This window comes from Fusarium subglutinans (genome assembly GCF_013396075.1).
Source record: "Fusarium subglutinans strain NRRL 66333 chromosome Unknown NRRL66333_c0000016, whole genome shotgun sequence".
Taxonomy (NCBI): domain Eukaryota; kingdom Fungi; phylum Ascomycota; class Sordariomycetes; order Hypocreales; family Nectriaceae; genus Fusarium; species Fusarium subglutinans.
In genome coordinates this window covers 106,601-120,397 of record NW_023502079.1, presented here as the reverse complement: position 1 = coordinate 120,397, position 13,797 = coordinate 106,601, and the positions used below count along the sequence as shown (strand labels likewise).

General features: G+C 50.5%; 3 protein-coding genes across 3 annotated transcripts; 2 read left to right on the top strand and 1 right to left on the bottom strand.

Moving 5' to 3' along the window:
- Nucleotides 1-713: 713 nt before the first annotated feature.
- Nucleotides 714-6,209, top strand: FSUBG_1855 (Septation initiation network scaffold cdc11; the record flags this gene model as incomplete). Its single annotated transcript, XM_036679565.1, has 1 exon — nucleotides 714-6,209. The coding sequence occupies one exon, from the start codon at nucleotides 714-716 to the stop codon at nucleotides 6,207-6,209; it is 5,496 nt and encodes a 1,831-aa protein (XP_036542498.1).
- A 1,792-nt stretch (nucleotides 6,210-8,001) lies between these two features.
- FSUBG_1854 (TBC domain protein) lies at nucleotides 8,002-11,169 on the top strand (the record flags this gene model as incomplete). The annotated part of the gene is made up of 1 exon (XM_036679564.1): nucleotides 8,002-11,169. The coding sequence occupies one exon, from the start codon at nucleotides 8,002-8,004 to the stop codon at nucleotides 11,167-11,169; it is 3,168 nt and encodes a 1,055-aa protein (XP_036542497.1).
- Nucleotides 11,170-12,087: 918 nt separating this feature from the next.
- On the bottom strand, nucleotides 12,088-13,350 carry FSUBG_1853 (chorismate synthase; the record flags this gene model as incomplete). Its single annotated transcript, XM_036679563.1, has 2 exons — nucleotides 12,088-13,234; nucleotides 13,316-13,350. The coding sequence occupies 2 exons, from the start codon at nucleotides 13,348-13,350 to the stop codon at nucleotides 12,088-12,090; spliced, it is 1,182 nt and encodes a 393-aa protein (XP_036542496.1).
- Between the last annotated feature and the right edge of the window lie 447 nt (nucleotides 13,351-13,797).

Genomic DNA, 13,797 nt, shown 5'->3' with positions numbered 1-13,797 from the left:
TCCATTCACATAGGAAATTATTCTTATTGATGAGGAATCGAATAGGAAACAATAGAAAAAATGTTTGAATTCATGCTTTTGTTTCTAATTGAAATTTGAAGACCATCCTGTGTGATAAGGGTCAAAAAATGCTTCTTGAAGCATGTCCTCGGGGAGCAAGAAAGCATAAGACTTTAGAATACCTTAGGGTGCTAAAATAGATTTAGTGAAGAGTCCCATAAGCTTAGGCTAAGTCACCTAAAGTCTTTTTGTCTTTTAGGATCAAGGTCCTGAGTTTTCCTCCCCTGGCAATCAAGATCGTTCATGATACTGGCTAGCATGCGTGGGTCTCACCGTTGACAGAGCAACGGCTCTAACCGTATCAAGGACCCTGGTCTTGTTTATCTCGATTCTCCAAAGTCCAATGCTCAAGGATACGCGCAAACAACGTCGTCTCTCGATCTGTATTTCGCATGTGCTTGTTTGTTTAAATATTTTGTCGAGACCCCATGTCTTAGTTCAACAACCCTACTTCTCGCCTGTGATTTAAAACATCTTCACCTCAGCATTCTCATTCCTCTCCTCCTGGGCTCTGTCTTTGAGTCGTCCCTTGTACACTTGCAACATAAACACATCACCTCGCGACCCCACCAACCGCCGCCTATGATTTTTGTTTAGTTCATGGCTTCGCATTGACATTTTTACACCTTGATTTGCGCTTCCAGGGTGACACCATGGAGCACGCTTGGTTGGACTCATTGTCCGAGGATTGGGTTTCTCAGCCCAGATCCGATTCCTCTGCCATTCAACTTCCCCCTTTGAAAGATACCGAAGAACCCAAGCCAAAACCAAGAGAGACGCCGAGTAGGATACCGCGTAGAACGTTGGGCTCACGACCCCAATTATCGCCAGCTGCTCGCGATTCGAGCTTCAACATACTTAGCGAGCGCACCGCGAATGATATCAACATTTCGAGCCAGCGCATCGTTAGACCATCACCACAAGGCTCCAAAATTCCACCCGGGAGGTTTGCCAGTAGATCTGTCTCTGCCTCCACGAGCGCTTCTGTTGTGCATAACACTATTCAACACAAATCGTCACCTGGAAGGCAACAGGATACACCAGAGTGGAAGAGACGACTGGTGTACGGCGACGTTCAGTATGGCGAACAGCGCGACCTGTTTTGTTCAGCTGCGACCGGATTACAAGACATGTTCAGACCGCCCGACGCTTCAGGTGACGATGCAGACGAAGAGGGACGCCTGGAATCTTCTATGATGCCGTCTAGTCCACCGTCATATTCCCAGCGCGTTGCCAGCAACGACCTCGAACCAGATCTGAGTCAACTCAACGAGCTTGATGAACTTGAGGACCAAGAGCCATTTTATCCAAACGATGTTACACCGAGCCCTAGCCCCCGACGTGCACAAAGAGAGATAAAATACAAGCTCAATGTGGAAGATTCTATGGTGTCCAGTATACCTAGCCCTCGAGATGAAACCCCCTCAAGACACCGAGACGAGTCTTATCGCGATGAAAGCTGTTTAAGCGCTCCTTCTGAGACGAACGGTAGCGTTCGAAAGATTAGCGGCCAAAGCGTGATTCGCAATGAAGATTTCAGTCCCATTCTTATCGGCAAGCAGAGCGACAAGGACGGCAATATGGACTTTGCGCCCATTGAGCTGCCAGCAGACAGATTGAAGCAGAAACTCGAAGCCTTGCGCATTAATCAAATGCTGCTAGATCCCGCAGTTGACCCTAAGACGGGATTTGATGAGCCTAACCCGGAAGCTTCTGCTTCTCCTGAGGATACTGAAGAATATGCAACAAAAGGCGGATTCTTGAACCTCCAACGAGGGGGTCGATCAGGAGATGGTTCATTCCGCTATCGTGATCTCAGCCCTGGCTTGGGCGTTGACACAAGTGGAATGCTTCCAGAGGAGTCCCTGCAGGCCAGCACTCCCAAACAGTTTCCTTCCGTAAGAACGGAAGTTACCAACCCATATCAAAACGACTACTTCAACATTAGCCCGTCCTTGCCACGAGCTCCTTTCCCCAGTCCAGACAAGAAGCAGATTAATCAGGGCAGAAGTGCGCCATCTGCCGGAAGTCCTCTCAAGCTTTTTGGCCCTTATGATACATTTACCAACCAAACACTGCTCCGGCGTATCAGTCAATTCGAGGAAGGCATGTCAGGTACCCCTTCCCGGCAATCCTCAGGGTCTCAAGCTCCTCGCGATCAGTCTGATATTCCCGCTCACGAATACGGAGACTCCATGTCTAGCCCTGCTCTGCCGACAACGACTCACAGGCCTATCGGTGGAAGATCTTTCAGTCGGTTTGGCCTTGGAGATCTTGAAGGATACGAGTTTAGTGAGGAAGTTTCTTATGCCTCTCAAGGAGATGCAGTCTATTCCGACAAGGAGAATGATGCCCCTCAGTCACCAGATGTTCCACCAGTTGAGTCAGTTCTTCAACATCCGGAGCAGGTAGCGTCTCCCAGTCATGACGCCCAGTTACTCGTACGCAGACGCCGGGGCAAGTCCACATCTTCGTCTGGTAGCAAGCACCACAGGACAACCTCGGGTTCTAGTCACATCCACAGCAAATCTCTGAGCCCAGCAAAGGGAGCGCCAGGCAATGTCAATACCCCCAAACGCGATAGCGGATCAGAGGGTAAGAGACCTCGAACGTCTCCGTCCAAGGATCCAACGCCAAAGCGTCGCCGCACGCTACATCGTTCCGACATTGCCTTTGGCCGAGAAAATAGGTTAGAAGGAGTGGAGTCCGCCAGCCGCGACATGCAGTCCATCATGGGAAGGAAACGCAAGGATGCACGACCTAGTGAGTTCCAACTTGCGAACCCCAACGTGCTTGCAATGAGAAACATTCTCCGCCCACGCAGTCCTACGCCAAGCCGTGGATCGTCCCAGCGTAGTGAGCCGAACGAGACCATGCACTCGGAGGATGATGTAACCCACGAAAAGCCGAAAAGGACTCTTGTCCGGGCATTGCAGGAGGAGACTGTGGGTTATTCTACGGATGGCCATAGTGAGGTTGACCGTAAGCCGTCTATTAGGACTCAGGACTTTGTCGACCAGGCTGCACAAATCATGGCCATGATCCGCAACCAAGTGAGACCACCAGGTCTCTCAAGTGTGGAAGAATCGGAGGCTGAGCACGGCACACCCGAAGGGGATGACCTCGATGACTCTTATCAGGAGTCAACGAATGAGCCCTTGTCTCGTCCTCCAAGCCGTGAAGGAAACCCGATGCCCAGACCACCCAAGCATCAGGAGGATCCAGAGCTGATCAAGCGGTTGAGGAAGTACCAGGAGTTTAGCGACATGGGAGACATCATTACCTTGTCTATGCGATCCATGGGCCTGGTCAAGGAAGCAATTCTTGCCGATCAAGAAATTGAGCAGGAAATTAAGAAGGCGCCTCGCCAGCGATCAGAGCTGTCATACAACACTGAAGACGAAGTCATCAGCGATCCACCTAACATTCGATTGTCCGCCGGCCCTGCTCATGATGCGATACCATCAAGTCCCTCACGCGACTATCATTCCCAGTCATCGGGGGTATCGACAAATAGAACCTATCCTACAACGTCCTCGCATGGCTCTGAGACCCGAAGAACTATCATGCCCGAAAGTGTGTCACATCTTATCCCGGATCGAGTGGGCAGTATGTATCTCGATAAGCAAAACAATATCTGGATCAAGAAGAAGGAGACACCTACTCGGCGGCCTATGAATATTCTTCCATCAGACAGTGAGGATGATCCTTTCGCCAGTATCCCAGATTTGTCTGTGGATTTGACGAGAGAGATGCAGAACCTCCATCTCACCACCGCCAAGAAGAGCAACGCGGCTGGCAGCCCAAGCCAGGCCAGGTCGCCCACAAGCCCATCCAAGTTTGCAAAGTTCCAATCTGCCAGAGGCTTCACGACATTGTCACCTGATGGGCAGCTGAGCCCAGAGATGAACAGCCTTGTCGGAGAAGAGTTCGAGAAGTTAGATGCCCGGGTAATGGAAGATTCCGAGCTGTATCTCGAAGAATCTCGCCAAGATGAGAGCAGCTTCCACGACGAGAAGGCTAACAGCACTCCCTCGACGACCACCAAGAAACGTAACCTCACCATCACGTTCTCTTCGCCTGTTGCATCCATCATACAAGATGTGGTGGTGGCAGAGGATTTGGACAACCTTGAAGATGATCCTGAGCTTCCCAGTGGCCATTTCAACAACAGTTCATCACCTAGGAAGTCGCCAGGCCATGCCAGCATTGGAAAATCAGCATTGAAGAACGGTGGTAATGGCCAGGGCTGGAGTAACCGTATTCCTTCACGAAATGGCCCAGCATTTGTTCCTCGACCTGTTTCGCGGATTGACGAGCAAGATGAGGATAGCACAATCGAGCTTCCTATTGATGACCAGCGCCAAGTTAGCATCATTGGGGACACAAGCGTCGTCAGTCACAAAACACCCGACGGCCGCCGCACAAGTCTCAGCTTCGTTGTAAACCCAACGCCAAACAACAACTTCTACCCAACTCCTACGGATGACAGTGTCATGATCGGCCAAAATGTTGGAAAGCTTTCCCTTAGCCCTTTGTCTGAATTTACTATCAACAATACGGATCAGTCGTTCGGCTTCGAGGTTAGTTATGTTATGGGTCGACGGCACGGGGCCACTGGAGATGGTTCTAAGAAGGTCATGTCCATGACGATACGGGAACTTGTGGACAAGCTTAGTGAGGTTGAGCCGTATGAGCCTTACTGGGAAGACATTACAGAACTAGATCTTCACGAGAAGCGGCTGGGAAGTCTGCACATGCTGGACCAGTTCTGCGGCAAGCTAGTAACACTAGATGCTTCCAAGAATGCACTGGGACACTTGGATGGTGTGCCGCCTAGTGTTCGGCAGCTCAAGGTATCACAAAATATGCTGACCGAGTTGACATCTTGGGATCATTTGATGAACCTTCAGTACGTGGATATCTCTGGTAATGAGGTCAAGAGCCTTTCTGCTCTCAAAGGTTTGGTACATCTGCGAAGCATCAGGGCCGATAACAACCAACTTACGAGCCTTGACGGCCTCGATACCCATGATGGACTGCTGTCTCTTCGAGCCCGAGACAACTTGATCGAGGAGGTTGATTTTGCAAGAGTTAAGATGGAGCGCCTCACTGAACTCGATTTGGGAGGCAACAGGGTTTCATCGGTCCGGAACCTCGAGTTGGCTCCCGCTCTGTCACGATTGAGGCTGTCCAAGAACAAGCTTACAAGCTTTGTGGCGCCATCGTGTATCAAAACGCTTCGACAGTTGGAACTGAGCGATAATCAACTTACCTGTTTGGACGTCAGCAATCTGCCCAACTTACACTCAGTACATGCTGACCGTAACCGCATTACTGAGTTGAGTGGCTTCGGCCGAGCTCGAAAGCTTGACAGCCTGAGTCTCAGGGAGCAACGGGCAGATAAGGCTCTCGACCTTGGCTTCCTTTCTTCAGCTTGCGAAGTCCGCAAACTTTTCCTTTCTGGCAACTACCTGGGCACCTTTGAGCCTACAGTGGACTTTCTCAACTTGCAACTTCTTGAGCTCGCCAACTGTGGGATTCAGGCGTTGCCGGACAACCTTGGTCAGCTGATGCCTAACCTCCGAACGTTGAACATCAACTTCAACGCGATCCGAGACCTGGAACCACTCCGGTTCATTCCACGACTCAAGAAGCTCCTGGTGGCAGGTAACCGACTGGCTGATTCTACCATGGTGACGGAGTTGCTTATTGAGTTTCCACACCTCACTCAGCTTGATCTGAGAGACAATCCTATTACGATTGGTTTCTATGCGCCAACACAAATGTTAGTTCCTGTGGATCGTGAGGGCTACGTTGATCCGTTCATGCTGCCTGACACAGATGTCGAGCGAGACCAACTGTTCTCTAGCCGACTAGATGAGATGACCAAGTTACGGCGACGACTACACCAAATTGTATTTGTGGCCAGTTGCAAGCGATTACGAAAATTGGATGGCCTCGGCATCGACCGAGAGACGGTTCTAGCCAAAGACGCCGTGTTTCAGACACTGGTTGCTGAGGGCCTGCTGCCGGATGAGACACTTGTGGGTGAAAATTCTTCACCTTGCAAAGATGTAACGGCGGAAAATGAGACAATGGGGACGATGCGAAGCAGCCGTTGGAATGCAGAGGACAGCTTTGCCTAAGGGGCATTACAAAAGTGTATAATTCAAGAGGCGAGAAGGGGGTTTTGAGCTGTGCATATTTGAAGGGCGTTTGTGGAATGTTTTGATTGGTTTTGATTTCTTTTTTTTCTCAGATCAAGGGAGCGAGAGGCAGGCTAGGGAATGGCCCTTAATAAAGGGGTAGGAAAACGGATTATGAATGAAGATGGCATTGCCAGGCTGGATTTTGGCATTGGTAGGAGTTTATGGGATTAACTATTACGAGTAATTATCTTACATAAGGTAGCTTATGGGGACATGAGCTGTATGAATACATACATGGTATGAGAAGTCATGGATACTGAAGCTGAAGTGAAGTGAAGTGAAGGGTCAAACAATTAATTACGAGACGCATTGACAAGGGAGGTCTTTAGCCTGGTCTGTCATGCGGATGATGTTGTAGCCCAACCCAAAACGCGTCCACTCGGTAAAGTATCAGGTACGACACGGACGGTAATCTTCAAGGGCGAGGTACCTTGTATCAGAATATTAATTGGCTGCAGGATGAAGTCGCGCTGATCACTGCAGCCTCATCGACGTCAGAGATACGCACTCCATTCTGGGAGTGTAGTTACCAAGCTTTAAAGCTATCAAGGTTGCTTGCTCATCAGGCTCTCAAAGCTGGACAATGGTCGCGTGATACAAGACATAACAAACATATTTCTGACTCTTTTCTTTTCCTTTCAGAGGAAGAAGAAGAAGAAGAAACAAGCCACATGTTGTTTTACTGACGAGTCAGACATGGGCTGGGATGCGAAATGTTCTGGAATTGTCCAGGGTGCGGGAATCTTCGGGCTGTTGGCCAGGCGTAGTCTAGCTGGGATGGCCCTGGAGATGAAATCTACCTCACTCACTGTGCACGAGCTTATAAGTGATCATGTCTGAGCTCAGCTTTTGGCGCTGGCGGTTTAAGATAACAAGCTTTTTTTGGTGGTGGTGGTGCCCCTTGGGCTTAGGGAAAGGGAAAGGAAAAACCTAACCGTGGAGACGGGCGTCAGGTACCATTTTGATATGAGAGGTCGATAGGGAAATAGTGTATTTGTTAAAAAAACAAAGGAGCTTTTCTTGGCGTGGTCGTGAATTAGGGAAATGGTTTGTCTATCAGCAACATCCTTTCATCTTGACGATTGTGTTTATCGCCTCTCCCATCAATGCCTGCTAGAAATTCAGAGCGGGTTAGTGCGGTAGGGCGACTTGGGCTCCCTAAAAATGATAGATGATGCCCTGGAAAGCCAATCAGTTTTACGGAGGAGCAACAAGCCCGGACGACTTAGAAGGGCATGAAGCACCCTGGTAACGGGTACAGATACTTTGAAGAGGCGTAGTTTGGTTGCTCTGACTCTTTCTTCATAGGGGGTAATTTTAAGACATTATTCAATGGTTGCAAAGACAACAGAATATTTTTTAATGATTTGCTTTGAATGCTTCTCCTATTCAAAGCTGCTTCCCGCTTCTTCATCGCAATTCTATGAACATTGTCACATCTTAGCTAATGTCATATCGACAGCTTTCCATTCATCCCCCTGCAAAAGCACATGTACCTGGTACAAACCCCTCGGTTGCCTTTTCGATCGCACACCCTCCCTCGTCTGTGCAACCCACACCCTTCATTATTGATTGATTGATTGATTGATTGATCGATTGCTTGCTTGCTTGCTTGCTTGCTCTCTCGTTCTCTCGCTCTCCTCCTCTTCATCTTTTTTTTCTCCCAGCATTTTACCTGTCTTGTCTCTAGACAAGCATAAACCCCCAATACGATTCGATTTCTTCAGCTATGGCGACGGCCATGGAAGCGGCCGACCCTATGTCGTCACTCCAGAGGTCCGTCTCCCAGCACAGCAGCGCCTCATATGCGTCGCACGCCTCCCACGTATCCCACACCTCGAACCGAAGCTCCAGAAGCAACCGAAGCGCAACTGTCAGAGGCCCTCGCGGTCGGAAACGTCCCAGTCAGCCTGTTAGCTCTGCGAGCAGTATAGCTGCCAGCGACAAGAGTCTCACGAGCTTTCCTAGCTTCTCACCTGAAAGTACAGGCAATGATCCCCTCAGCGGACAAGACGATGCTACCGACGACACTCCCGTTCCTCCGGCTGCGGCCCCGGATGCTGGGCGCAGTTCGATAGTTGATCTGACCGGAGGCTCAGATTTGCGAAGTGCCTTGTTTGAAGAGGATCATCCGGTGCGCAAGGTTCCGGGCTCGTTGCATAACGCCGATGACGAACATCTTCAACGCTTGATATCGCGGCACGGCGCCATTGGACTTATCAGACAGATATCTGAAGACCTCGCTCAACGAGATGCCCAGATCGCCAATATGCGCCGCCGTGCTGATGAACGAGAACGGGCCTTGCGCAAAATCATTCGAGAATGCGGCCTCTCTAACCTGGATCTTGAAACTCGCCTACGGACTGTTGAGGCTGAGTTACGCGCGGCCAACAAGGGACTCCGGAGGGAGGATACTGGATTAAGCGACCTCATGAGCGATGCGATGCAAGATACCGTAGTGGCTACTGCGTACGGCGAGACAGTTGCTAAGGGCTCTACCATCCGCGCAAGCAGCCAGTCTTTCAGCAACCCCAGTGAGAACGGCAGCGGCAAGGGCACGCTAAAGGGTTGGAAGGATTATCTCTGGGGCTCTGGGACCGCAAAGCGAAGCAGCCGTACCAACAGTGTGAACGGCGAAGGAGTAAACCCTACAGCTGTCATCCGATCGCACTCTAGTATGGACCGACGACCAACGCTGCAGGAGGATCTCTTCAACCCGCCAGACGCGCAATCTACTCGAAGCCCAAGCCGTGCGTCAAGCATTCAGTCGGGCGCAACTGGTGAGCGCAAAGCCTCGTCGTCGCTCGCAAGCATGGCCCTTCGTTTAGTGGCGGGCGGAGCTATAAGTACACGCGAGGCTGAGTCTCGAGGCCGTGCTGCGAGCACTACCTCCAACAAGGGTGGTTCTCTCCGAGCTGTTTCGACTACAAGCAGCCGCGCGGGTCAGTCTCGAGCAGTGTCGATCGCTGGCGGTCCCAAGGCGTTGATGGCGATGCGTAAAGCGACACCAGGACCATCTGCTCAAGGGTCAGGCCGATCACAGGGGCAAGAAGCTTGGGATAGTATGCGAGGCAGTCCTCCGGATAATTCGTCATCTCGGCAAGAGAGCTATGGGCCTGTGGAGATGGATGCTATTCGATCACCAGAGTCACAGCCACCAACATTAACACACATTTATAACAACTTTCCGAACAGCGAATACCTGACAGATCGGTTTGGATTCATATACGACCAGCGACGCAAGAAAAGACAACGCGAGGCGGCGCAGGTGGCTCGACATATTCGTAAGAGCAGTCGTACGGAGATGCTGGCAAACGGCCGAGGTGGCATCTCACCTAACGCCTTAGAGGACCTTCCCAGCCCCAAGGGAAGTGTGTCGAGCGAGGGGCGTCCTGAGAGCCTGAATAGTATGGAAGAGCGTAACGCGGAAGAGGGCAAAGCTAAGAGATGGACGGATTACCTCAAGATCGCAACGTTTCCCACCGAACTTCTCAGTCACACGCCAAGTATCGCGATTCCATCCATCGAGGTTATGGAGGGAGCTCAAACACCCGAGCCAGAGCTATATCCCACCGAGCCTGTCAAGCCAGTAATTGTTTCAACCAACTCCGGTCTTATTCCGTCAGCTAGCACAACTACTGCAGTTGACAGTGAGACCTCACGGCCCTCTCAGTCTGAATCATCCATCGCACTCACCAAGGATGATACCGAACCTGTCAAGCTACTCCTACAGCAACTGAGCGATGTCCACGATGCTCTTCAGCGTGAAAAGACGGTTCGATGGAACGATTTCCTTCGAAAGGTGCGCGCCGAACGCAAGCGGGAGGGCGAGGCCGCAATTGCTGCCGCCAAATCTGCTGCTGACGCTCGCTACGAACAACCTGCCATGATCCTTCCTGAAACCCGCGTTGCCGATGGTGAGATGATTGGAGTTTCAGGCCTCGGCGTTAAAGGAAAGGTTGGACGAGCCAAGTGGAACGAATTCAAAACCCTGGTTTTGGGCGGTATTCCTGTCACCTATCGCGCCAAGGTGTGGTCAGAGTGTTCAGGAGCTGCAGCCCTTCGTGTCCCTGGCTATTACGAAGACTTGGTCGCTCAGACTGGCGAGGACGACGATGCTGTTGTTGTTAGTCAGATTCAGATGGACATCAACAGGACCTTGACGGACAACATCTTTTTCCGCAAGGGACCTGGTGTCAAGAAGCTGAACGAGGTCTTGGTTGCGTACTCCAGACGCAACAAAGATGTGGGATACTGTCAGGGCATGAATTTAATTGCTGCCAACTTGTTGCTCATGATGCCCTCTGCTGAGGACGCCTTTTGGATTCTTACCTCAATCATCGAGAATATCCTTCCGCACGGCTACTACGACCATTCACTCATGGCCTCCCGTGCAGATCAACAGGTGCTACGACAGTATGTCTCAGCAATCCTTCCCAAGCTTTCGGCACATCTCGACTCACTATCCATTGAGCTCGAGGCCTTGACTTTCCAGTGGTTCCTCTCCGTTTTCACCGACTGTCTCAGCGCCGAGGCTCTCTTCCGCGTCTGGGACGTCGTCCTCTGCACCAACGATGGCAGCACATTCCTCTTCCAGGTCGCCCTCGCCCTCCTCAAGCTCAACGAGGGAAACCTGCTACAATGCAATACACCCGCCGGGATATACACATACATCAGCCATCAGATGACAGAGCACGCTATCAGCATCGACGGTCTTCTCCAAGCAAGCGAGGGTTTACGAAAAGTTATTCGCCGAGAAGACGTTGAACAGCGAAGAGAAAAGGCTATTCAAGCTGAAAAGGACATGGTCATGGCTCGAGATGGAGACTCAGCTCGAAGCAAGCCCACAGCCGAGACGGAGAGCGAAACAGCTGCAGCCCAATCAGGAGAAGAGTAGGAAGAAAGTATTAAAAAGTACAAGATAAGATGATAGAAGGTGTGATTGGATCAGGGATCTTTTTTTCCTTTGGGAGTTTGTTTTTGTTTGTCTCAGAAAGGCCATGATACCCACACCCCTGGACCTCCCAAACATTGTAGACGTGGTTGTTGTTCAGGGGAGTTGATGCATTACGGCGTTGGGATATTATCGAATTGGAAGCGTTACGAGGCATTGGCTTGTTCATATACGAGGGGTATAAAAATAAATACGAAAAGAATTATCTTTACTATATTTCACATGTGTTCTATGATGATGTGGCACTTTTAAGGAAAAGGGAATATCCCCAGCTATCTTTTATTGGTCCGTCTCTATCTTCACCCAATACTGCAATGACTTTGTCTAAGGTAGGTAGGGGAGGAAAGAATACTCAGGACCTTGATCCTAAATGATAAAAAGACTTAGGTAACTTTGGCCTACCTAAGCTTAGGGTCCTCTTTACTAAACTTATTTTAGCATTCTCCTCTAAAGTCTTATATTTTCTTGCTTCCTGAGGCTTGTGTACAACTGCTAAGGAGCTTATACGAGCTTCGGGAGAATATAGTACAAGGTTTAGGATAAAAAACAGTGGCTTACATCAGTACAGTCCCAAACTTGTCAGGATATTCACAAACATTGGGAGCATTATTATAAGATTACTCAAGTCTTTGGATTGAAAGGCTAAAGATAAGTTAAGAATAGTCTAAAGTCGTCATCCCTCATGTCAATAAAAGTCCCATCTCATACTCTCCGTTTTGGTATCTAATGCACTGCGATCCCCTCGTGTGCGATTCTCTCAATTGCGATTCTCTCGTTTGCGATCCTCTCGTTTTCCTTGTCATGGTCATCGCCATTGTCCTTGTCCTTGTCATTTCCCTTATCCTTGCCATTCCTACCATTCTATGGTTTAACTGTAGACATCTTTCTCGCATTCTGTTGCATGAGAGCATCGGCCACCATGATCGCCGCCATTCCCTCGACGATAGGGACAGCACGAGGCACAACGCAGGGGTCGTGTCTTCCCTTAGCAGCAAGAACACCCTCGCCTGAGCCATCGTAGAGTGCTGTGATCTGGTCCTGGCTGATGGTGGCAGGAGGCTTGAAAGCGACTCTGAAGAAGATGGGCATGCCATTGCTGATACCACCCTGGATACCGCCGGAATGGTTCGTCTTCGTTTGGAGTCTGGAGCGAGGAATGCCTGTCCTCTGGGTGGCGGCGTCGAGAGCAGGTGCTGGCACGAAAGGATCATTATGCTTGCTGCCAGTCATCTCAGCACCATGGAAACCGGAACCGTACTCGAAACCCTTGACAGCGGGGATAGACATCACACCGTGGGCAAGGCTAGCCTGGAGCTTATCGAAGCAAGGCTCTCCAAGGCCAGAGGGCACATTGCGGATGATGCAGGTGACTGTTCCGCCAGTGCTGTCGTGCTGGTCGCGCAGCTCTGCGATGCGAGCCTCCATGGCTCGGCCAATGGCGTCATCAGGGCATCGGACAGGAAGATGTTCGTCAACTTGTTCGCGGGTGAGAGTCTCGGCGAGACTGAGGAAGGCAGGATCGGTGCTCATGGCGTCTGTATCAGCAAAAAGCTTGATGGTTCCGACGGAGCTGACAAAGGCAACGATCTCAATGTTGTAGGACTCCTTGAGCCACTTCTCGGCAACAGCACCAGCGGCCACTCGAGCAATAGTCTCGCGTGCAGAGCTGCGACCACCACCTGACGAGGCCTTGACCCCGTACTTTTCGAGGTAAGTCCAGTCTGCGTGGCTGGGACGGGGGTACATGTCGATGGTCTTATCACCGTAGTCCCTTGGTCGCTGATCCTCATTGGGGACGGTCAATAGAATCGGTGTTCCGAGAGTGACGCCATTCTCGGTGCCAGAGTTAATGGTGACGCGGTCCTTCTCGTTACGAGGCGTGGTGATGGCCGATTGACCTGGTCGACGACGGTTCAGCTGAGGCTGGATGTCGGCCTCTGTAAGGTCCAGGCCGGGAGGGCAGCCATCGATGATACATGAGATAGCTCTTCCATGTGACTCGCCAGCACTGCGAGGCGATACTTGTTAGCTGGGCTGTTTGTCGATGGTGGGGTACAGCAAGGAAGGGCGGGAAATAGAGGTTACTTACGTCGTCACGCGGAAGACTTGCCCAATGCTGGACATGATGATGATGATGATTCTGAATGTAATGGGTTGATGGTTGTTTTGATGATTGTTTTAATGATGGAGAGAGATAAAGTGAATTTGTCTTTGACAAAGGAAGAAAATTGGCGGCCGTTGGAAAATGGAAAGGAGAGGATGAGGCTGTTCTTGGCCTGGAGGGGACTTGGTTGGTTCCTGCCGATTTCGGTCCAAATTTTTGTGCGTTGGAAAGCGCGGGGGAGGGGCAACAGTCGATGTTTTGTGAGTGATCTGATTGGTCACTTGAGTAGCCTCAGTTGATGACTTTAGAAGAGTGTCCAAGGATAAGGATGATCGACTCTTATAGAACAGATGCTAGGTTATCAGATAGAAAACATGAGCTATCATATAACTTGGAAGGACCATATTATATAGCTGTCATTAAGCGACATCGGGCCGCTTTTGTTGTGACTCAATTGACGTTCATCC